Below are 25,982 nucleotides of genomic sequence, written 5' to 3'. Positions count from 1 at the left end.
CTTCCCTGAAACCGGGTTTAGAGCTCCCCCTTCTGGACTGGAGTCAGAACAGTGTTGTATGTGCTGAATACTAGATAAAGGGATCCTTCCTTGCTTCCAAGCATGACAACACTCTCCCCTTAAAGGGAATCTATCACCCCATTTTTAGTCTATAAGCTAAGGCCCCGGCCATCAGGGGTTTAGCTACAGCATTCTGTAATGCTGTAGATAAGCCCCCGATGTAACCTGAAAGATAAGAAACACAAGTTAGATTATACTCACCCAGGGGTGGTCCCGGTGTGGTCTGAGCATCGCAGTCCGGGTCCAGCGCCTCCCATCTTCATGCGATGACGTCCTCTTCTTTGCTTCCTGTTGCGGCTCCTGTACGGCATACTTTATCTACCCTGTTGAGGGCAGAGTAAAGTACTGCAGTGCGCAGGCTTCGGGCCTCTCTGACCTTTCCCGGCACCTGCGCACTGCAGTACTTTGCTCTGCCCTCAACAGGGCAGATAAAGTATGCCTGCGCAGGAGCCGCGACAGGAAACAAAGAAGAGGACGTCATTGCATGAAGATGGGAGGCGCTGGACCCGGACCGCGACGCCCATCGGAAAACATCGGGACCGCCCCTGGGTGATTATAATCTAACTTGTTTTTCTTATCTTTCAGGTTAGATCGGGGGCTTATCGACAGCATTACAGAATGCTGTAGATAAGCCCCTGATGGTGGTGGCCTTAGCTTACAGGTGAAAAATGGGGTGACAGATTCCCTTTAAGGAAAGCAATGCCACTGTAACATAGTACACTGATCATATACCCTATACCCATGGATTGCTATACTTACATGATATATTTCTAATCTCTAGATACAAAGGATAAGTCTACATCAATGCATCTGTATTCCTAGCAACTAATAACAAAGGTAACCATCCCTTTCTCATATGTAGACATTCCAAAAAGCTAGAGATCTTCATCCTAAATCCTTCACTTACCCTTTGTCTCACAGGATAGTCCACTATGGGTGTGAACAGTTTCATTTAATTCCATTCTATTGGCCAATCAAGGTAGTTATGAGAGCTATGTAAGATAAACAAATGGCTAAGTACCGTAACCTTCTTTCTTTCTTATAGACCACTTTTGACAGATTTCCATAGGGTAATCTGAGAGCCCAGGCACTACATACGATATAACGACCATAAGGTGGACCATACAATGTATTCCCTTACCTCTATTTATGTGCTTTCTATCTGCTCCATTTTAACACCATTTCTTATAATCTATGACCTTTTTTTCTTTTCAATCCTCTTGTTTCCCCTCCCAATCACTACAACAACATCTCACTTTCACAAGCGGTTTCAGCATGCACACCAGATAACATAATATAGTAATATCATATATAGAATACGTGAGATAATTAAAACATGTATCTATGTTTTCTTTTGTTTATTATTCTCTTTATTTTGATTGTAATATATGCTTTTTTTGTTATTACGTATGAACAGATTGTCTTCCTGACGAAGGCTCGTGCCTGAGCCGGAATGTTGGAAACCATTCTCTTTTGCACAAGATATATTAAAAAAAATTGAAAGCAACAGTTCTATCTCCACGTTTTTGGAGTGTACCGGGGTTAGATCTTTTGTATTGTAACAACCAGGAACTGGGGTGTTACATATATATATATATATATATATATATATATATATATATATATTTTTTTTTTTTTACAGACCAAAAGTTTGGACACCTTCTCATTGAAAGATTTTTCTGCATTTTCATGACTATGAAAATTGTAAATTCACACTGACCGCATCAAAACTATGAATTAACACATGTGGAATTATATACTTAACAAAAAAGTGTGAAACAACTAAAAATATGTCTTATATTCTAGGTTCTTCAAAGTAGCCACCTTTTGCATTGATGACTGCCTTGCACACTCTTGGCATTCTCTTGATGAACTTCAAGAGGTAGTCACCGAAAATGGTTTTCACTTCACAGGTGTGCCCTGTCAGGTTTAATAAGTGGGATTTCTTGCCTTATAAATGGAGTTGGGACCATCAGTTGTGTTGAGCAAAAGTCTGATGGATACACAGCTGATAGTCCTACTGAAAAAACTGTTAGAATTTGTATTATGGCAAGAAAAAAGCAGCTAAGTAAAGAAAAATGAGTGGCCATCATTACTTTAAAAAATGAAGGTCAGTCAGTCTGAAAAATTGGGAAAACTTTGAAAGTGTCCCCAAGTGCAGTGGCAAAAACCATCAAGCGCTACAAAGAATCTGGCTCACATGAGGACCGCCCCAGGAAAGGAAGACCAAGAGTCACCTCTGCTTCTGAGGATAAGTTTATCCGAGTCACCAGCCTCAGAAATCGCAGGTTAACAGCAGCTCAGATTAGAGACCAGGTCAATGCCACACACAGTTCTAGCAGCAGACACATCTCTACAACAACTGTTAAGAGGATACTTTGTGCAGCAGGCCTTCATGGTAAAATAGCTGCTAGGAAACCACTGCTAAGGACAGGCAACAAGCAGAAGAGACTTGTTTGGGCTAAAGAACACAAGGAATGGAGGTTAGAACAGTGGAAATCTGTGCTTTGGTATGATGAGTCCAAATTTGAGATCTTTGGTTCCAACCATTGTGTCTTCGTGCGACGCAGAAAAGGTGAACGGATGGATTCTACATGCCTGGTTCCCACCGTTAAGCAAGGAAGAGGAGGTGTGATGGTGTGGGGATGCTTTGCTGGTGACACTTTTGGGGATTTAATCAAAATTGAAGGCTACTGAACCAGCGTGGCTACCACAGCATCTTGCAGCGGCATGCTATTCCATCCGGTTTGGTTTGCGTTTAGTTGGACCATCATTTATTTTTCAACAGGACAATGACCCCAAACATACCTCCAGGCTGTGTAAGGGCTATTTGACCAAGAAGGAGAGTGATGGGGTGCTACGCCAGATGACCTGGCCTCCACAGGCACCAGACCTGAACCCAATCAAGATGGTTTGATGTGAGCTGGACCGCAGAGTCAAGAGCCAACAAGTGCTAAGCATCTCTGGGAACTCCTTCAAGATTGTTGGAAGACCATTCCCGGTGACTACCTCTTGAAGCTCATCAAAAGAATGCCAAGAGTGTGCAAAGCAGTCATCAAAGCAAAAGGTGGCTACTTTGAAGAATCTAGAATATAAGACATATTTTCAGTTGTTTCACACTTTTTTGTTAAGTATATAATTCCACATGTGTTAATTCATAGTTTTGATGCCTTCAGTGTGAATTTACAATTTTCATAGTCATGAAAATACAGAAAAATCTTTAAATGGGAAGGTGTGTCCAAACTTTTGGTCTGTACTGTATATACACCCATAGCTTGCCTTATCAATCATGAATTGATGGCACTGGGGGTGTTATCTCGCTGTATACTAGATCAAGCAATCTTTATGCTTCTCAAAGATTTATGTGCTAATTATCAATGTTGGAAAAAAAAATTATAACCATATGTAGAATTAGTTTGTGTATTGCGTTTAGTGAATTTGAATAAAGGCTAAGTTTTGATGACCTTTTAGTGAGGGGTCTATACCACTAATGGTATATATTTATGCATATTATATATTCATTCCTGGTATAGATTTAGTGTGCCGTTCATTCACTGTTGATATATATTTATTAGTGATGAGCGAGCGTGCTCAGGTATTCTGCTATCCAATCAGGCTTGGGTGTTATCCAAGTATTATGTTCTAGTCCCCGCTGCTGCATGATTTGTGGCTGTTAGAAAACCGCAACACATGCAGGGATTGCCTGTATTAAACTCATTTTTTTGCTTCAAGCCATTGGTCCCAATGCACAACACAAAAGTCATATATATATATATATATATATATATCAACGAAGATATAAAGAGAAAGGACGGCACTAGGGAAAATACGAACTCCTTTAGTCAGGACTGATAGAGAACCACCGAATAGCAGGTGTCACGACAGCTGTGGGTATATGGTGCTCTGCATAAAAATGTACAAGGTCCACAATGCAGTAAAGGAAGAAATATGCGGCACTCACCCGATTATGGCTGTGTGAATCGTGACCTTTATTGGAAAAATATATGATACATCCGTCAGGACATCAGGTACAGAGGAGGGTGCGGTATTGGAGTGTTGACGACCGCCGTTTCGCACGGTAAGTGGACCCGTCAAAGCACTTACCATGCGAAACGGCCGTCATCCACACTCCAATACCGCACCCTCCTCTGTACCTGATGTCCTGACGGATGTATCATATATTTTTCCAATAAAGGTCACGATTCACACAGCCATAATCGGGTGAGTGCCGCATATTTCTTCCTTTACTGTATATATATATATATATGTATTTATATATATATACTGCATAATCACAGTATCACCAATATAATGTATATACAGCAGTCTATATACTGTACATTATATGAGTGATACTGCTACTGATGTTTTTCTGAGGGAGGAATTAGTAAATTATGGATCGTATCAGACTTCAAAGCTTTTTATAGTCCGGACCATAGGCTCATATCTCCAGGATAACCGGGACTGGCACATTTAAAAGATGTTGTGTGTGAATGGCTACTGTGCAATTTCAATTATCCTGTGCCCCCTCCCATCTCTATATACACATTCAGTAGGAAATATTCTGGCTAGTACAGACCATTTGTTAACCCCTTTAGTGAAGCTGCATTTTTGATGCCTCTTCTACATGCTCCCAGGAGATTCCCTCTGTGGTCCTAAGTCCTGCATAGGTCCAGGCAGATGCTATATCCTTACAATACTGGTATGTACAGTTTCAATCTTTGGCAACTGAATGTACACTGCCGTTATGATTTCCCTTATTGATTATATATTTCCTTTACAATCAAACTTTAGTCTTGTTTCACCAAAATATTGTCTGTGAAGAAAATTTAAAAATTCAATTATTGCATTTAGTAAATATATTACTTACATTGCTTTTTACATCTTTTAGCTTTGGTAAAATGTCTATAGCGAATCCATCAGCTTGTCCTCGTGTTCTGTTTCCTCCGTTCATGTAATTGCCAATTGCTAGAATCAAACCCAAAACACGCAGAACTGCAGGGTCTTCTTTTAAAATCTGTAAAAGTAACAGGTTCAGAAACTGTCATTTCTTAATTGAAAATGTATAAATAAAAATCAAATTTTTAATATTCTATAACCTGTTAAAGAGCAATATATATAACATAGCCGAACATTTGTCTTATAGAGTGGGAATTATGGATATGTTTATACATTTACAAACAAATGTAGCTAAACATAGTCATAGTCAGTGCCCAAGTTATACATAGGTAATCCAGCCATAGCATTCACTACTGCCCAAAAGTTTTAGGCAGGTATGGAAAAAATGATGCAAAGTAAAAATGTGCTAAAAAATTCATGGTTCATGGTTTATTTTTCTCATATAACAAAATTCAAAGTGAATTAACAAAAGAGAAACCTAAATCGAATCATAATTCATAACCACTGATGCCCACAGTTTTTGAAGGAATTCAGCAAGAGTGATGCAGCACCGAAAAAGCGGAATACATTTATTTTGACCGCCTGGTATTTCTGGCTCCAATTATGGATCTCAGCCTGTAAGTACATACATCACACCAGATTACACATACAGTATGCTTTTTAGGGTCATATATAGGGTTGAGCGACTTTTAGTTTTTCAGGGTCGAGTCGGGTTTCACGAAACCCGACTTTCTCAAAAGTCAGGTCGAGTAAAATTGGCCGATCCTATTGAAAAGTCGGGGTCGGGGATCAGCCGAAACTCGAAACCCAATGTAAGTCTATGGTTTTTTTTTTTACATTTCCTTCAGGGCGATATAGCAGAAAAGCCGGTAATTCAATTACCGGCTTTTCATTTCTCCTGCCAAAACCCAACATGATTTGAGACATGGTTTACATACAGTAAACCATGTCATATCCTCCTTTTTTTTTTGCATATTCCACACTACTAATGTTAGTAGTGTGTATGTGCAAAATTTCAGCGCTCTAGCACTTAAATTTAAGGGTTAAATCGCGGAAAAAATTGGCGTGGGCTCCCGCGCAATTTTCTCCGCCAGAGTAGTAAAGCCAGTGACTGAGGGGAGATATTAATAGCCTGGAGAGGGTCCATGGTTATTGGTCCCCCCCTGGCTAAAAACATCTGCCCCCAGCCACCCCAGAAAAGGCACATCTGGAAGATGCGCCTATTCTGGCACTTGGCCACTCTCTTCCCATTCCCATGTAGTGGTGGGATATGGGGTAATGAAGGGTTAATGCCACCTTGCTATTGTAAGGTGACATTAAGCCAGATTAATAATGGAGAGGTGTCAATTATGACACCTATCCATTATTAATCCAATTGTATGAAAGAGTTTAAAAAAAAACACACACAATATTAAAAAGTATTTTAATGAAATAAACACACCGTTTGTTGTAATATTTTATTGTACGCTCAATCCACTGGCTGAAGACCCTCGCTCTGAAACAAATAAAAAATAATAAACCAACAATATACATACCTTCCGTAGATCTGTAACGTCCCACGTTGTAAATCCATCTGAAGGGGTTAAATAATTTTACAGCCAGGAGCTCTGCTAATGCAGCGCTGCTCATGGCTGTAAACCCCAGCGAATGAAGGTAATGTAGATCAATGACCTGTAGTTACCTTCATTCGCGGTGATGCGCCCCCTGCTGGATGTCCCTGGAGCGTGGGAAAAGTTCCCAGGCTCGAGGTCATATGAGGACTAGAGTTGAGCGACCTTGACCTTTTTAGAGTCGAGCCGGGTTTTGCGAAACCCGACTATCTCAAAAGTCGGGTCGAGTGAAATCGGCCGATTATGACGTAAAGTCGGGATCGACCGAAACACGAAACCCAATGCAAGTCAATGGGGCAGCATAGTCGGCAGTGAGTGGGGGCCAGGAAAACACCTAGAGTGCCCATTTTAATGTCAAAACCATCCATTCTTCTTAATGAAGCTTGTCAAGCGTAATTTACCTTATAATAATTGGAAGGCATTTGAAATTGGGGGTCATTTGGCTAAAGTTGTGGTGGGTAGGGCTGGTTCAAGTAATTAGTGGGCCCAGGAAATCTGGACCACGTCACGGCAGTGGAGCAGGGAGAGGTAAGTATTTCAACTTTGCAAGTGCTGTGAACCTGAGCAAGCAGGGGGGGCCCACTCGTTGGCATTGGCACTGGCACAGGGCCCCTCAAAGTACAGCGGTGTGTTTGCACGGCGGGGGCGCCTCCCACCGGCAGCAACACTTTTGCGTACTATGAGAGGCCCTGTGCCAATGACGTCGCCAACTAGTATTCCTCCCCCCACCTGATGAAGGAACCTGCACTTTCATCTGCACCTTCCTCTTTGTCCCCGTGTAAGGTGGTATGGTATGCGGGAAGAGCAACCTGACTTTCAGCAGGGTCACAATGTTGTTGTGTAGCGTGCACGGGGAATGTTGCGTTATGGGTCAATGTACCAGCAGACTCATCTATCACTGGCTGGGCAATGGGCAGGATGAGGAGGAAACACAGATATAGGCCCAAAGAATAAAGTTGGCTAAATGCAGTTCAAAATTGGTAACACAGGAATAACCAGGGGGCATTGCAGTGGAGGACAACTGGAATGAGAGGCTGACACAGAGAGTAGGCCCAAATCAGTAAGTAGTCAAAATGCAGTTCAAAATTGGCAACCGTAGTAAACAGGCGGCACAGCTTTGTTCAGTGGAGGAGAACAGCAAGGAGTGGCAGACACCGATAGTAGGCCCCAACCCAACTAGTAGGCCAAATGCAGTCTAACATTAACAACTACTTAACGAGCGCCTGAAAACGGAATTTCAGGACAGGAAACCAGGAGAACAGCAAGGAGCGGCAGACACTGTTAGTAGGCCCCAAACCAACTAGTACGCCAAATGCAGTTGTTCCATTTAACCACAATTTAACGAGAGCCTGAAGATAGAAGCTCAGGAAAGGCAACCTGGAGAACACCTTGGAGTGGAACACACCATCTCTCTCCACCCCATACCCATTTTGTAGGCCTAATGCAGTGTAGTTTTCTACAACTACTAAACGAGAGTCGGAAGACCGAAGCAATGGCAAGGAAACCTGGGGAACACCTTGGAGTGTAACACACCATCTCTCTCCACCCGATACCCATTTTGTAGGCCTAATGCAGTGTAGTTTTCTACAACTACTAAACGAGAGCATTAAGATCGAAGCTCTGGAAAGGCAACCTGGAGAACACCTTGGAGTGTAACACACCATCTCTCTCCACCCGATACCCATTTTGTAGGCCTAATGCAGTGTAGTTTTCTACAACTACTGAACGAGAGTCGGAAGACCGAAGCAATGGCAAGGAAACCTGGGGAACACCTTGGAGTGTAACACACCATCTCTCTCCACCCGATACCCATTTTGTAGGCCTAATGCAGTGTAGTTTTCTACAACTACTAAACGAGAGTCGGAAGACCGAAGCAATGGCAAGGAAACCTGGGGAACACCTTGGAGTGTAACACACCATCTCTCTCCACCCGATACCCATTTTGTAGGCCTAATGCAGTGTAGTTTTCTACAACTACTAAACGAGAGTCGGAAGACCGAAGCAATGGCAAGGAAACCTGGGGAACACCTTGGAGTGTAACACACCATCTCTCTCCACCCGATACCCATTTTGTAGGCCTAATGCAGTGTAGTTTTCTACAACTACTGAACGAGAGTCGGAAGACCGAAGCAATGGCAAGGAAACCTGGGGAACACCTTGGAGTATAACACACCATCTCTCTCCACCCGATACCCATTTTGTAGGCCTAATGCAGTGTAGCTTTGTACAACTACTAAACGAGAGTCGGAAGACCGAAGCAATGGCAAGGAAACCTGGGGAACACCTTGGAGTGTAACACACCATCTCTCTCCACCCGATACCCATTTTGTAGGCCTAATGCAGTGTAGTTTTGTACAACTACTAAACGAGAGTCTGAAGACCGAAGCAATGGCAAGGAAACCTGGGGAACACCTTGGAGTGTAACACACCATCTCTCTCCACCCGATACCCATTTTGTAGGCCTAATGCAGTGTAGTTTTGTACAACTACTAAACGAGAGTCTGAAGACCGAAGCAATGGCAAGGAAACCTGGGGAACACCTTGGAGTGTAACACACCATCTCTCTCCACCCCATACCCAATTTGTAGGCCTAATGCAGCCTACTTTACGACAACTACTAAACGAGAGCATGAAGATCGAAGCTCAGGAAAGGCAACCTGGGGAACACCTTGGAGTGTAACACACCCTCTCTCTACACCACGGAAGGGCTGATTCTTAGGAAGGAAGGCTGTCGGAAAGAAGCAGGGCGCGTCCGAGGGTGATTATATTCTTATTAGGTATATTCTCACCCTCGGACGCGCCCTGCTTCTTTATTTGTAATGAATGTTTATTTGCAATGTGGTTTTGACTTACTCTATTTTTTTGGTAAATAATGATTTTATTATTTTCATTGTTTTGCATCTTCTTGATAATTATATAAAGAAGACGCGACAGGACAACACTCGGTGGATGCCATATCTGTGTTTTAAATTGAAAAAAACTTTCAGTTAACTACTTGCAGGAGAAAGTTATTGTAGCTGGTGGCCATTTTTAGTACTGTACCAGATTTTTGTTGTATGTGTTTGTTTTTAATGTTAAAATGTCTGCATTTGATATCTCTCCAGTATTTTCTTTTTTATAAGCAAAATACTTATTTTTATATTTTCTGATGTTGGTTCAAGGGGTACACGGGCAGCAGTAGACAGGTCAGTGGAGGCCTAGTGGAAGGAGGGACCGCAGACAGGCTTCGAAGCCCTAACATAATAAATTGGGCTGGCTGTAGGCAATTTAAAATTGGTTCCAGGGGAACCCGGGCAGCAGTAGACAGGTCAGTGGAGGCCTAGTGGAAGGAGGGACCGCAGACAGGCTTCGAAGCCCTAACATAATAAATTGGGCTGGCTGTAGGCAATTTAAAATTGGTTCCAGGGGAACACGGGCGGCAGTAGACAGGTCAGTGGAGGCCTAGTGGAAGGAGGGACCGCAGACAGGCTTCGAAGCCCTAACATAATAAATTGGGCTGGCTGTAGGCAATTTAAAATTGGTTCCAGGGGAACACGGGCAGCAGTGGCCTGATCAGTGTAGTAGTAGTGGAAAGAACGGGCCGCAGACAGGCTTCGAAGGCCTAACATAACAAAAATTGGGATGTAGGCAATTTACAATTGGTTCCAGGGGAACACGGGCAGCAGTAGACAGATCAGTGGAGGCCTAGTGGAAGGAGTGACCGCAGACAGGCTTCGAAGGCCTAACATAAGAAAAATGTCAATACTATGGTATTGACAGTGCCAGGCATTGAAGGATGTCAGCGCATAGACTAAACATTGGTGGAGCTGTGAGAGAAAATTTTGCAAGTGGTAGAGCACTGTTTGACCTGGGGGGGGGGGACTGTCTTGTGGCCGGCGGTACAGGCCCAGGGCCCCTCATATTACAACGGTGTGTCTGACGTTGGGTGCGCACCACCACCGCCAGACACTTTATTGTACTATGAGGGACCTAGTGGCAGTGCCGTCGACCAAAAGCGGGCACACCCACCTCTTCAGACAAACAGTACTCTCACGGGTGCTGGCGCCAAGTGGCGATACCACGGCCCCGTGTGGGGACTTTGGCCATTTAGGGAGGTGTTAACATGTCGGATGCTGGACAATCAGGTGCTGCAAATTACGAGATTGGAAAAGTCGTTCAGAATAGTCCACAGGCAAGATTTTTACATAGGAAAGCTAGGTGTCAGCCGGGCAAGGTGGGGCAAAAGATTTCGAAATCCAGTTGTGGTTCATTTTAATGAAGGTTAGATCATCTACATTTTGAGTAGCCAGACGAGTCCTTTTTTCTGTTAGTATTGAACCTGCAGCACTGAATACTCTTTCTGATAGGACACTAGCTGCCGGGCAAGCAAGCTCCTGCAATGCATATTCTGCCAATTCTGGCCAGGTGTCTAATTTTGATGCCCAGTAATCAAATGGGAATGACGGTTGAGGGAGAACGTCGATAAGGGATGAAAAATAGTTAGTAACCATACTGGACAAATGTTGTCTCCTGTCACTTTGAATTGATGCTGCAGTACCTGTCCTGTCTGCGGTCATAGCAAAATCACTCCACAACCTGGTCAGAAAACCCCTCTGGCCAACGCCACTTCTGATTTCTGCCCCTCTAACACCTCTGGTCTGCTGGCCCCTGCAGCTCATGTTAGAACGATCACGGGCGCTGTGTGCAGGGAATGCCAGAAGCAAACGGTCAATAAGAGTTGATTGTTTGGTTGCTAATATTAGTTCCAAGTTCTCATGTGGCATTATATTTTGCAATTTGCCTTTATAGCGAGGATCAAGGAGGCAGGCCAACCAGTAATCGTCATCGTTCATCATTTTTGTTATGCGTGTGTCCCTTTTGAGGATACGTAAGGCATAATCCGCCATGTGGCCCAAAGTTCCAGTTCTCAAATCTGTGGTTGTGCTTGGTTGGGGGGCAGTTTCAGGCAAATCCACGTCACTTGTGTCCCTCCAAAAACCAGAACCCGGCCTTGCCGCGCCAACAATTTCCACTGGCCCCGGAAAAGCTTCCTCATTAAAAATATAATCATCCCCATCATCCTCCTCGTCCTCCTCCTCCTGTTCGCCCGCTACCTCGTCCTGTACACTGCCCTGGCCAGACAATGGCTGACTGTCATCAAGGCTTTCCTCTTCCTCAGCTGCAGACGCCTGATCCTTTATGTGCGTCAAACTTTGCATCAGCAGACGCATTAGGGGGATGCTCATGCTTATTATGGCGTTGTCTGCACTAACCAGCCGTGTGCATTCCTCAAAACACTGAAGGACTTGACACATGTCTTGAATCTTCGACCACTGCACACCTGACAACTCCATGTCTGCCATCCTACTGCCTGCCCGTGTATGTGTATCCTCCCACAAAAACATAACAGCCCGCCTCTGTTCACACAGTCTCTGAAGCATGTGCAGTGTTGAGTTCCACCTTGTTGCAACGTCTATGATTAGGCGATGCTGGGGAAGGTTCAAAGAACGCTGATAGGTCTGCATACGGCTGGAGTGTACGGGCGAACGGCGGATATGTGAGCAAAGTCCACGCACTTTGAGGAGCAGGTCGGATAACCCCGGATAACTTTTCAGGAAGCACTGCACCACCAGGTTTAAGGTGTGAGCCAGGCAAGGAATGTGTTTCAGTTGGGAAAGAGAGATGGCAGCCATGAAATTCCTTCCGTTATCACTCACTACCTTGCCTGCCTCAAGATCTACAGTGCCCAGCCACGACTGCGTTTCTTTCTGCAAGAACTCGGACAGAACTTCCGCGGTGTGTCTGTTGTCGCCCAAACACTTCATAGCCAATACAGCCTGCTGACGTTTGCCAGTAGCTGCCCCATAATGGGAGACCTGGTGTGCAACAGTGGCAGCTGCGGATGGAGTGGTTGTGCGACTGCGGTCTGTGGACGAGGTCTCGCTTCTGCAGGAGGACGAGGAGGAGGAAGGGGTGCGAACGGCTACAGCCAACTGTTTCCTAGACCGTGGGCTAGGCAGAACTGTCCCAAACTTGCTGTCCCCTGTGGACCCTGCATCCACCACATTTACCCAGTGTGCAGTGATGGACACGTAACGTCCCTGGCCATGCCTACTGGTCCATGCATCTGTTGTCAGGTGCACCTTTGTGCTCACAGATTGCCTGAGTGCATGGACGATGCGCTCTTTAACATGCTGGTGGAGGGCTGGGATGGCTTTTCTGGAAAAAAAGTGTCGACTGGGTAGCTCGTAGCGTGGTACAGCGTAGTCCATCAGGGCTTTGAAAGCTTCGCTTTCAACTAACCGGTAGGGCATCATCTCTAACGAGATTAGTCTAGCTATGTGGGCGTTCAAACCCTGTGTACGCGGATGCGAGGCTAAGTACTTCCTTTTTCTAACCATAGTCTCATGTAGGGTGAGCTGGACTGGAGAGCTGGAGATCGTGGAACTAGCGGGGGTGCCGGTGGACATGGCAGACTGAGAGACGGTGGGAGATGGTATTGTTGCCGCCGGTGCCCTAGATGCAGTGTTTCCTACTACGAAACTGGTGATTCCCTGACCCTGACTGCTTTGGCCTGGCAAAGAAACCTGCACAGATACTGCAGGTGGTGCAGAAAATGGTGGCCCTACACTGCCGGAAGGGATGTTGCGTTGATGACTAGCTTCATTGGCCGAGGGTGCTACAACCTTAAGGGACGTTTGGTAGTTAGTCCAAGCTTGCAAATGCATGGTGGTTAAATGTCTATGCATGCAACTTGTATTGAGACTTTTCAGATTCTGCCCTCTGCTTAAGGTAGTTGAACATTTTTGACAGATGACTTTGCGCTGATCAATTGGATGTTGTTTAAAAAAATGCCAGACTGCACTCTTTCTAGCATCGGATACCTTTTCAGACATTGCAGACTGAGCTTTAACCGGATGGCCACGCTGTCCTCCAACAGGTTTTGACTTTGCCACGCGTTTTGGGCAAGATACGGGCCCGGCAGATGGAACCTGTTGCGATGTTGATGCCTGCTGCGGCCCCTCCTCCTCCGCTTCAGAACTGCTGCCGCCTGCACCCTGTTCCCCCAATGGCTGCCAATCGGGGTCAAGAACTGGGTCATCTATTACCTCTTCTTGTAGCTCGTGTGCAACTTCGTCTGTGTCACCGTGTCGGTCGGTGGTATAGCGTTCGTGATGGGGCAACATAGTCTCATCAGGGTCTGATTCTTGATCAGCACCCTGCGAGGGCAATGTTGTGGTCTGAGTCAAAGGACCAGCATAGTAGTCTGGCTGTGGCTGTGCATCAGTGCACTCCATGTCAGATTCAACTTGTAATGGGCATGGACTGTTAACTGCTTCACTTTCTAAGCCAGGGACGGTATGTGTAAAGAGCTCCATGGAGTAACCCGTTGTGTCGCCTGCTGCATTCTTCTCTGTTGTTGTTTTTGCTGAAGAGGACAAGGAAGCGACTTGTCCCTGACCGTGAACATCCACTAACGACGCGCTGCTTTTACTTTTACCAGTTTCACGAGAGGAGGCAAAAGAGCTAGAGGCTGAGTCAGCAAGATAAGCCAAAACTTGCTCTTGCTGCTCCGGCTTTAAAAGCGGTTTTCCTACTCCCAGAAAAGGGAGCGTTCGAGGCCTTGTGTAGCCAGACGACGAACCTGGCTCCACAGCTCCAGACTTAGGTGCAATATTTTTTTTCCCACGACCACCTGATGCTCCACCACTACCACTACCCTCATTACCAGCTGACAATGAACGCCCCCGGCCACGACCTCTTCCACCAGACTTCCTCATTGTTTTAAAAACGTTACCAAACTAACGGTATTTGTTGCTGTCACACAACTTACACGGTGAGCTATAACTTCAGTATGATTTAGCTACCCCTTTACAGGTGGGTGAGACCACAACGAAAATCAGGCACAATGTTACACACTCTGTTGTTGGTGGCAACAAATGAGAGAGATGCCACACACGCAGGACTGTCACTGAAGCGCAAATGTAAATATTAATCTCCCACTGATTTGTTGTTTTTTTTTAACAGGGAGACTTTAGAAAAAAAAAATAATAAAGAAAAATGATTTTTTAAGGAAGAATTTATAAACCAAATAAAATGAAATGATTGTTTCAGGGAGAATTTAGAAAACAAATAAAAAAAAAATAGGCTTTCTATGGCCCACTGAGTGAGAGAGGACGCACACAGGAGTCAGGAGTGGCACACAAGCCCAGAGGCCAATATTTATCTCCCACTGATTGATTTAGTGATTTTTTCAGGTAGATTTTGGAACCCAAATCAAGCAAAAAAATAAATAGGCTTTCTATGGCCCACAATTGGAGAGAGAGAGAGAGAGATGGCACACCCAGGAGTCAAGACTGGCACACAAGCAGAAAGGGCAATATTAATCTCCCACTGATTTGATTTTTTTTTTTTTTTCAGGGAGACTTTAGAAAAAAAAAATACAAAAAAAATGATTTTTTCAGGAATAATTTAGAAACCAAATAAAATAAAATGATTTTTTCAGGGAGAATTTAGAAAACAAATAAAACAAAAAATAGGCTTTCTAGGGTCCACTGAGTGAGAGATTATGCACACAGGAGTCAGGAGTGGCACACAAGCCCAGAGGCCAATATTTATCTCCCACTGATTGATTTAGTGATTTTTTCAGGTAGATTTTGGAACCCAAATCAAGCAAAAAAATAAATAGGCTTTCTATGGCCCACAATTGGAGAGAGAGAGAGAGATGGCACACCCAGGAGTCAAGACTGGCACACAAGCAGAAAGGGCAATATTAATCTCCCACTGATTTGATTTTTTTTTTTTTTTCAGGGAGACTTTAGAAAAAAAAAATACAAAAAAATGAATTTTTCAGGAAGAATTTAGAAACAAAATAAAATAAAATGATTGTTTCAGGGAGAATTTAGAAAACAAATAAAAAAAAATTAGGCTTTGTAGGGCCCACTGAGTGAGAGAGGACGCACACAGGAGTCAGGAGTGGCACACAAGCCCAGAGGCCAATATTTATCTCCCACTGATTGATTTAGTGATTTTTTCAGGTAGATTTTGGAACCCAAATCAAGCAAAAAAATGAATAGGCTTTCTATGGCCCACAATTGGAGAGAGAGAGATGGCACAACCAGGAGTCAAGACTGGCAGACAAGCAGAAAGGGCAATATTAATCTCCCACTGATTTGATTTTTTTTTTTTTTTTCAGGGAGACTTTAGAAAAAAAAAATACAAAAAAATGAATTTTTCAGGAAGAATTTAGAAACAAAATAAAATAAAATGATTGTTTCAGGGAGAATTTAGAAAACAAATAAAAAAAAATTAGGCTTTGTAGGGCCCACTGAGTGAGAGAGGACGCACACAGGAGTCAGGAGTGGCACACAAGCCCAGAGGCCAATATTTAGCTCCCACTGATTGATTTAGTGATTTTTTCAGGTAGATTTTGGAACCCAAATCAAGCAAAATAATAAATAGGCTTTCTATGGCCCACAATTGGAGAGAGAGAGAGAGATGGCACACCCAGGAGTCAAGACTGGCACACAAGCAGAAAGGGCTATATTAATCTCCCACTGATTTGATTTTTTTTTTTTTTCAGGGAGACTTTAGAAAAAAAAAATACAAAAAAAATGATTTTTTCAGGAAGAATTTAGAAACCAAATAAAATAAAATGATTTTTTCAGGGAGAATTTAGAAAACAAATAAAACAAAAAATAGGCTTTCTAGGGCCCACTGAGTGAGAGATGACGCACACAGGAGTCAGGAGTGGCACACAAGCCCAGAGGCCAATATTTATCTCCCACTGATTGATTTATTGATTTTTTCAGGTAGAATTTAGAACCCAAATCAACCCAAAAAATAAATAGGCTTTCTATGGCCCACTATTTGTGAGAGAGATGGCACGCTCAGGACTGGCACACAAGCCCAGAGGCCAATATTAATCTCCCACTTTTTTTTTTTTTCCAGGGAAAATTTATAAACCCAATAAAAAAAATAATAAATAGGCTTTCTATGGCCCACTATCTGAGAGAGAGAGATGGCACGCTTAGGACTGGCACACAAGCCCAAAGGCCAATATTAATCTCCCACTGATTGATTTATTGATTTTTTCAGGTAGAATTTAGAACCCAAATCAACCCAAAAAATAAATAGGCTTTCTATGGCCCACTATTTGTGAGAGAGATGGCACGCTCAGGACTGGCACACAAGCCCAGAGGCCAATATTAATCTCCCACTTTTTTTTTTTTTTTCCAGGGAAAATTTATAAACCCAATAAAAAAAATAATAAATAGGCTTTCTATGGCCCACTATCTGAGAGAGAGAGATGGCACGCTTAGGACTGGCACACAAGCCCAAAGGCCAATATTAATCTCCCACTGATTGATTTATTGATTTTTTTCAGGTAGAATTTAGAACCAAAATCAACCCAAAAAATAAATAGGCTTTCTATGGCCCACTATTTGTGAGAGAGATGGCACGCTCAGGACTGGCACACAAGCCCAGAGGCCAATATTAATCTCCCACTTTTTTTTTTTTTCTCCAGGGAAAATTTATAAACCCAATAAAAAAAATAATAAATAGGCTTTCTATGGCCCACTATCTGAGAGAGAGAGATGGCACGCTTAGGACTGGCACACAAGCCCAAAGGCCAATATTAATCTCCCACTGATTGATTTATTGATTTTTTCAGGTAGAATTTAGAACCCAAATCAAGCAAAAAAATAAATAGGCTTTCTATGGCCCACTGAGTGAGAGATGGCACACACAGGAGTCAGGAGTGGCACACAAGCCCTGAGGCCAATATTTTTCTCCCACTGATTGATGTTGTGATTTTTTCAGGTAGATTTTGGAACCCAAATCAAGCAAAAAAATAAATAGGCTTTCTATGGCCCACTGAGTGAGAGATGGCACACACAGGAGTCAGGAGTGGCACACAAGCCCTGAGGCCAATATTTTTCTCCCACTGATTGATGTTGTGATTTTTTCAGGTAGATTTTGGAACCCAAATCAAGCAAAAAAATAAATAGGCTTTCTATGGCCCACTGAGTGAGAGATGGCACACACAGGAGTCAGGAGTGGCACACAAGCCCTGAGGCCAATATTTTTCTCCCACTAATTGATGTTGTGATTTTTTCAGGTAGATTTTGGAACCCAAATCAAGCAAAAAAATAAATAGGCTTTCTATGGCCCACTGAGTGAGAGATGGCACACACAGGAGTAAGGAGTGGCACACAAGCCCTGAGGCCAATATTTTTCTCCCACTGATTGATGTAGTGATTTTTTCAGGTAGATTTTAGAACCCAAATCAAGCAAAAAAATAAATAGGCTTTCTATGGCCCACTGAGTGAGAGATGACACAGACAGGGATGGCACTCTAGCAGAAATGCCAATCTTAATCTCCCACAAAAAAAAAAAAAAAAAAAGGAACTGTCCTTCAATTACTATCTCCCTGCAGTAATCTCAGCCAGGTATGGCAGGCAGCAATAAGGAGTGGACTGATGCACAAATTAAATAAAAAGTGTGGACAAACAAACAAGATAGCTGTGCAGAAAGGAAGGAACAAGAGGATTTGTGCTTTGAAAAAAGCAGTTGGTTTGCACAGCGGCATACACACAGCAATGCAGCTATCAGGGAGCCTTCTAGGGCAGCCCAATGAGCTACAGCGCTGAGGAAAAAAAAAAAATGTAGCTTCCACTATCCCTGCACACCGAAGGTGGTGTTGGGCAGTGGAAATCGCTACAGCACAAGCGGTTTGGTGGTTAATGGACCCTGCCTAACGCTATCCCTGCTTCTGACGAAGCGGCAGCAACCTCTCCCTAAGCTCAGATCAGCAGCAGTAACATGGCGGTCGGCGGGAACGCCCCTTTATAGCCCCTGTGACGCCGCGAACAGCAAGCCAATCACTGCAATGCCCTTCTCTAAGATGGTGGGGACCAGGACCTATGTCATCACGCTGCCCACACTCTGCGTTTACCTTCATTGGCTGAGAAATGGCGCTTTTCGCGTCATTGAAACGCGACTTTGGCGCGAAAGTCGCGTACCGCATGGCCGACCCCGCACAGGGGTCGGATCGGGTTTCATGAAACCCGACTTTGCCAAAAGTCGGCGACTTTTGAAAATGAACGACCCGTTTCGCTCAACCCTAATGAGGACATCCAGCAGGGGGCGCATCACCGCGAATGAAGGTAACTATAGGTCATTGACCTACATTACCTTCATTCGCTGGGGTTTACAGCTACAAGCACAGCTGCATTAGCAGAGCTTGTGGCTGTAAAATATTTTTACCCCTTCAGATGGATTTACAACGTGGGACATTACAGATCTACGGAAGGTATGGATATTGTTGGCTTATTATTTTTTATTTGTTACAGAGCGAGGGTCTTCAGCGAGTGGATTGAGCGTACAATAAAATATTAAAACAACCTGTGTTTTTATTTCATTAAAATACTTTTTAATAATGTGTGTTTTTTTTAACCATTTAGTGCAAATGGATTAATAATGGATAGGTGTCAGAATTGACGCCTCTCCATTATTAATCTGGCTTAATGTCACCTTACAATAGCAAGGTGACATTAACCCTTCATTACCCCATATCCCACCACTACATGGGAATGGGAAGAGAGTGGCCAAGTGCCAGAATAGGCGCATCTTCCAGATGTGCCTTTTCTGGGGTGGCTGGGGGCAAATGTTTTTAGCCAGGGGGGGGCCAAAAACCGTGTGTTTATTTCATTAAAATACTTTTTAATATTGTGTGTGTTTTTTTTTAAACTCTTTCATACAATTGGATTAATAATGGATAGGTGTCATAATTGACACCTCTCCATTATTAATCTGGCTTAATGTCACCTTACAATAGCAAGGTGGCATTAACCCTTCATTACCCCATATCCCACCACTACATGGGAATGGGAAGAGAGTGGCCAAGTGCCAGAATAGGCGCATCTTCCAGATGTGCCTTTTCTGGGGTGGCTGGGGGCAAATGTTTTTAGCCAGGGGGGGGGCAAAAACCGTGGACCCTCTCTAGGCTATTAATATCTGCCCTCAGTCACTGGCTTTACTACTCTGGCGGAGAAAATTGCGCGGGAGCCCACGCCAATTTTTTCAGCGATTTAACCCTTAAATTGCCTTTAACCCTTAAATTTTATAGCTTTCAGCAATTTAAGGGTTAAAAAATTGGCATGGGCTCCCGCGCAATTTTCTCCGCCAGAGTAGTAAAGCCAGTGACTGAGGGCAGATATTAATAGCCTAGAGAGGGTCCACACTTTTGAAAAGTGACGATCTGTTTCGCTCAACCCAAGTCATATGTCTAAATTTTTATTTTTTAAATAAAATTTCTTAACAGAACTCAGTCACTAAGAGGGAGACAGGGTCGGATTCTGAGGCCAATATTGATCCTGTCAGGAAAGGTGAAGAGGTAGCTGGCCCATCTTCTCAGCCTTCCAGCTGCATCACCCAAGCACCACCTGAACCAGCACCAGTAGCAGCAACAGGACCTGGACCAGCAGCTGCACCAGCACCCGTCAGCCTTGAAGAACCTGGCAACAGCAGCAGCCCTACTGTTCCTCTGGAGGCCTCCCCCCAGCCTGCTGTCACATTTCTCCGTGGGCGATGAAGGCGGGAGATCCCTGCCTCTGATACCAGGAGGCATGTTGACACGGGAGTTCTCAACTACCTGTCCAGGGCTGCCCAGGATGAGGATGAGGAGGCATATTCCCGCAGTCTGACCTGGTACCTCCGTCCCCTACCCCGTGAGGTGAGGCTACGTGTGCGAGGATCAATACAGATCCTCATTGATGCAAGTACACCCCCCAATACCCCATATGAGGTCTTTGAGTTTTTGGAGAGGTGGCAGCTGTCACTCCATAACCTGCTGAGACTTCAACCAAACCCAGAAGTGCATGCTCAACATGTATCTGACGCACCTCCTCCACGGGTGCCTACACCTCAACCCATTCCCCCCAAAAACCAACCATGGCCACAACAGGCCCAAATGGCTTCCTATAACCAACTGCCCAATATGGCCACTTGTACAGACCCAGTGTTGGAGGCTGGTCCCAGCCTGGCTTTGGACGATATAGCCATATTGGGGGGTATGGTACGTGGGTTCCACAATCCCCAGGAGTCTAATCTCCATTATATGGTCACTTTGCCACTCAACAATCTGACCCTGGCCACAACATACAGCATGGTCAAGATTATGCACCCACACAGGGTGAAGGACAATTTGGACAACAAAGCCAGCAAGAAAGAGAGGCTGGACTCCCGCCATCACCTCCACTAACTTTCCAAAATCTATAATTTTTTTTGTAATTTGATTTTGCTGTTGCAAAATAATATGTTTGTTTTATTGTTATGTTTAACAACATTTTAAAAAATGGGTATGGCCAAGTTTGAAATGCCAATTTTTGTCTCTTCTTACAATAATTAATACAAGATACAAAATGAAAAAACAAACCATCCATTATATAAATCAAATTCACACACACAACAACTTAAATGAAAAAAGTATATTTATATACACAAAGATTTTAAATTTATAACATAGATACAGCATGCTCTTGCCAGGGAGTAGCACCCTGAGGTGTCACAAAACAATTAGTGAAAATATCACGTACTTTCAGTCCGGAAAACGGAGGACGCTGAGGGATCACATATGGCCTAGGCCTACCCACATTACCCAACACACCTTCAGCACCATCAGATGATGATCATTCATGAACTCGGGTGAAGTTATGTAGGACCACACATGCTTTGATGACCTCATTTACGTTGGATTCACCCAGCTGAATGGCTGACTGGAGGACCCGCCATTTGGCACAAAGAACGCCAAAGGCGCACTCCACCAGACGCCGTGCGCGCAAGTTAAAGATTTTACGCCGGTGGTCCAGGTTTCGACACGGATTTGGCCTCATTACCTGCCTGGTTACTTGAAAGGCCTCATCTGTAACAAGGACATAAGGCACAGATTCTTGATGGGAGCCTGGAAGCAGACGTGGTGGTAGGTCCAACTGGTTATTGCGCAGCCGCCGACCCATAATGGAAGAATTGAAGACTCTAGAGTCTCCAGTTCTCCCATGGGCCCCAATGTCTACAATTATAAACCTGTAGTGACTGTCAACCAGAGTTAACAACACTACATAAAAATATTGTTTATAATTATAGAATTGGGACCCTGAGTTCGGCGGCTTACGCACACGGATGTGTTTCCCATCAAGTGCTCCAATACAATTGGGAAATTGGCATTGTTCCTCAAATCCACAGGAAATTACACTGGCTATGTGAATTTAACATAAATAACATATTCTTATTACTAAGAGTAGAGATCTGAGATATATTAAGAATAAAAGAACCAAAACTGGTAAGTAGAACTAGGTAAGAAATTTAGAGACATATCATCAACATAGAGACATAGAGAGGAGGAGGAATACATACCGCAACGTAAGGAGAAGACGCTCCTCAGCAGATATACATTTACACATGCTGGTGTCCTGAAAGGTTATTCCAGGGCGCACTGTCTCCGACAAAATATCAAAGGTGGCAAGGCTCATGAGACAATATTGATAAAACTTGTCGGGATGTGTCCGTAGAGATGCATAGAGACGATGGAAATGGCCTTTAGTGAGGCGTTGCCTCAAAAGCGGATGGACCCACATTCGTCTCCTCCTCCTCAGATCCACTATCACTGGGTATGGCTACCCAAAGCGGCGTGACAAAACCCAGTTGTATAGGACACGCTCAGTTGGGGTGAACCTAAGTCTGTCTGACATGTTGCCAACAAACCACCAATACACCAACACAAGCACAGCAACAAAATGGCCAGATTGGAGGCTGCCACCTGTTATAGAGGCAATAAATAGGGTTGCAGATGATGATTTAAATCATTGTCAGGCCTCAAAACCGTTAAATGTCCATTTTGGAAGGTTACGAGAAAAAAAACGCTATACGGATGCCATATGGAGGATTACATGCGCAAAATACGCAGCTACACCTTACCAACGGATTACATACAGAACAATGTTCATAGAACTTTTTTTGCGTATCTCTGCCGTAAAAAACAGACCGTATTTTTATACGTTAGGTGTGACCCCGGTCTTAGGAAAAATACCTATGTACATTTGTGCTCAAAAGTTTACATACTCCACCAGAATTTTTGGTTTCTTGGCGTTTTTACAGAGAATATGAATGATAACACCAAAACGTTTTCTCCACTCATGGTTAGTGGTTGGGTGAAGCCATTTATTGTCAAACTGCTGTGTTTTCTCTTTTTCACTGCTTCTGGAAAACGACCATGAAGTCAAAATTGTCAGTACACCTGTAGATAAAATCCTAGAGGGTTGTAATTTCATAAATAGGGTCTCTTCAGGGAGGATTCTGCTCTCCTGGCATTTAGGTCCTCTGTATAGGGTGTCCGCAAACTATTCTATGAAAATTTGTTCCAAGAGTCAAATAGTGCTCATTCCCTCTAGAATCTCACAATGTGGCGCACAGCCACATATGGCATAATGCCATGTACAGCAGAAATTGTGTGACAAATTGTGGTAACATTTTTACCATTTTCCCCATGTTAAAATGTAAAATCTGGGGTTAAAACAACATTTTTGTGCAATAAATGTAATTATTTTTTCTTCACCATCCAAAGGTATCAAATGATGAAGGCAGCGTGCCGAAATGCGCGTTGGGGAGGGCGCCCATCTAGGAGACCAGGAGCACATAATATTACTCTGCAAGTTACCTGATATTATTATCATTATATAAGGTTTACTTGTTCTTATAGATGCTTACTCCTGATCTTCTAATATATATAGGGCGTTGATCCAGGGAACTAGTCTGATTGCCGCATGTGGAGTCGGGAAGGAATTTTTTTCCCCAAAGTGGAGCTTACTCTTTGCCACATGGATTTTTTTTGCCTTCCTCTGGATCAACATGTTAGGGCATGTTAGGTTAGGCTATGGGTTGAACTAGATGGACTCAAAGTCTTCCTTCAACCTTAATAACTATGTTACTATGTTACTATGATGTGGTCATACGGACACCTGGTGGTGTATTTTTGTATTATTGCACTTTACTAATTTAAACCTCAAATCACCTCAAATTGGCGGGATGTTTAAATGACTTTTTACCTGTCCGATGGGCGGCGTTTCATCTTCATTTCTCCACCCTGTCCATCCCTGTTGTCCGCAATATGTTAGTGAATTAGAGTACTTGTGCTCCATAGTTGGCGCGTGTGCAATGCAATCTTCGGTCATGCACGCGCAGTATGCTTTGCCCAACTGCGGGCTAAGCCGAAAAGCATTACTGAGCATGCGCCCGCGCACTATATCCCGCAACACAGCGAAATACTGACCAACTGACTGTGGGAAACCTCAGATGGGTCATTCTGCAGAGACTCGGATACCACAGGTGCAAATGTAAGGGTAGGGTAGGGTGGTAGTCGTGGCTGAGGTAAAAGTCTCTTGCACACCCTGACTTCCCCTCACTCCACGACTCTCAGTCAGCATATTCTAAAGATCTGCACAGTCCCGTTGAACGCTTGAACAATGAAATTTACTAAAAACAGGCACGTAATGGTTCTCTTCAATATTGACAGCAGGCTTTACAATGCACAATTCCTTCTCTGTCCCTGTCTCCTCTCTTTTCTTGTCAGCATTTACCTCATGCTTTGCATTACACAGCTTGTCCTCTTTCTCTCTCTTTCCTTCATCTTTACTAAGCCCGTTTCCAGATCGGACAATGCTCACCGGTCCTCCAGCGTCCTCTGTGCCCAGTCTTACTTTAGTAGGGATTCCTCTAAACCATTTCGCCTTGGTCCTGAGTACATCCATCCACTTAGCAAGCCGCCACATTCTGACCTGTCCGTACTGCTTAGTTCTTTTCTAGCATCTACAACCAGGGCTGCCATCAGGGCATTAAGGCAGTGACTGGCGTATGGGGCCCGGTGGGCAGAGGGGGCCCGCATCGGGCCCGTCTCATCTGGCTATCGGGCCCGGGCCCCAGCAGCAAGCTTCAGACAGTACACTGAACCTGCGTCTGAGACCTCTATTGCTTGCGGGCCCGTCCGGACCCGCAAGGCAACAGTTAAAGCCGCCAGCCAATCAGAGGCTGGCAGCGACGTCAGCCCGCACGGACGTCATTCGCCGGTGACTCGACGCTGAAATGCCTGCAATGGATGTCGATGCTGGAGCCCGGCCAGGTAAGGAGAAAGGTTTTAGTTTTTTTTTACTGAATGCGGCAAGCCCGGGGCATGATAGAGACAAGAAGGGAAGGATGAGAGACACAGGAGCGTGATGGAGACACGGGGGCAGGAATGTGAGACACGGGCAGGAATAAGAGACACGGGGCAGGAATGTGAGACACGGGGAAGGAATGAAAACACGGGGCAGGAATGAAAACACGGGGCAGGAATATGATACACGAGACAGGAATAAAAACACAGGGGGCAGAAATGTGAGACAAGGGGCAGAATGTGTGACACAGGGGGTAGAATGTGTGACACAGGGGCAGTATGGAGACAAATGGGGCAGGAATATAGGGCAGGATGGAGACAGATGGGGCAGGATGGAGACACATGGCAGGATGGAGACAAATGGGGCAGGAATATAGGGCAGGATGGAGACAGATGGGGCAGGAATATGGGGCAGGATGGAGACAGATGGGGCAGGATGGAGACAGATGGGGCAGGAATATGGGGCAGGATGGAGACAGATGGGGCAGGAATATAGGGCAGGATGGAGACAGATGGGGCAGGAATATGGGGCAGGATGGAGATAGATGGGGCAGGAATATGGGGCAGGATGGAGACAGATGGGGCATGAATATGGGGCAGGATGGAGACAGATGGGGCAGGAATATGGGGCAGGATGGAGACAGATGGGGCAGGATGGAGACAGATGGGGCAGGAACATGGGGCAGGATGGAGACAGATGGGGCAGGATGGAGACAGATGGGGCAGAGATATGGGGCAGGATGGAGACATGGGGCAGGATGGAGACATGGGGCAGGATGGAGACACAGGACAGGAAGGAGACAAATGGGGCAGGAATATAGGGCAGGATGGAGACAGATGGGGCAGGAATATGGGGCAGGATGGAGACAGATGGGGCAGGAATATGGGGCAGGATGGAGACAGATGAGGCAAGAATATGGGGCAGGATGGAGACAGATGGGGCAAGAATATGGGGCAGGATGGAGACAGATGGGGCAGGAATATGGGGCAGGATGGAGACAGATGGGGCAGGATGGAGACAGATGGGGCAGGAACATGGGGCAGGATGGAGACAGATGGGGCAGGATGGAGACAGATGGGGCAGTGATATGGGGCAGGATGGAGACATGGGGCAGGATGGAGACATGGGGCAGGATGGAGACAAATGGGGCAGGAATATAGGGCAGGATGGAGACAGATGGGGCAGGGATATGGGGCAGGATGGAGACAGATGGGGCAGGATGGAG

General features: G+C 44.7%; 1 protein-coding gene across 1 annotated transcript in view; it reads right to left on the bottom strand.

The window, feature by feature from the left end:
• FMN2 (formin 2) overlaps positions 1 to 25,982 on the bottom strand; it is a 528,461-nt gene that overhangs the window by 177,918 nt on the left and 324,561 nt on the right. Inside the window, exon 11 of the mRNA XM_069769445.1 lies at positions 4,931 to 5,077. Coding sequence (XP_069625546.1) covers positions 4,931 to 5,077 — 147 coding nt within the window. The remainder of the gene's footprint in view (positions 1 to 4,930; positions 5,078 to 25,982) is intronic.

The sequence above is a fragment of the Ranitomeya imitator genome, chromosome 5 (genome assembly GCF_032444005.1).
Source record: "Ranitomeya imitator isolate aRanImi1 chromosome 5, aRanImi1.pri, whole genome shotgun sequence".
Lineage (NCBI taxonomy): Eukaryota > Metazoa > Chordata > Amphibia > Anura > Dendrobatidae > Ranitomeya > Ranitomeya imitator.
The sequence above is the reverse complement of the archived record's forward strand: the minus strand, read 5'-3'. Positions and strand labels throughout refer to the sequence as shown.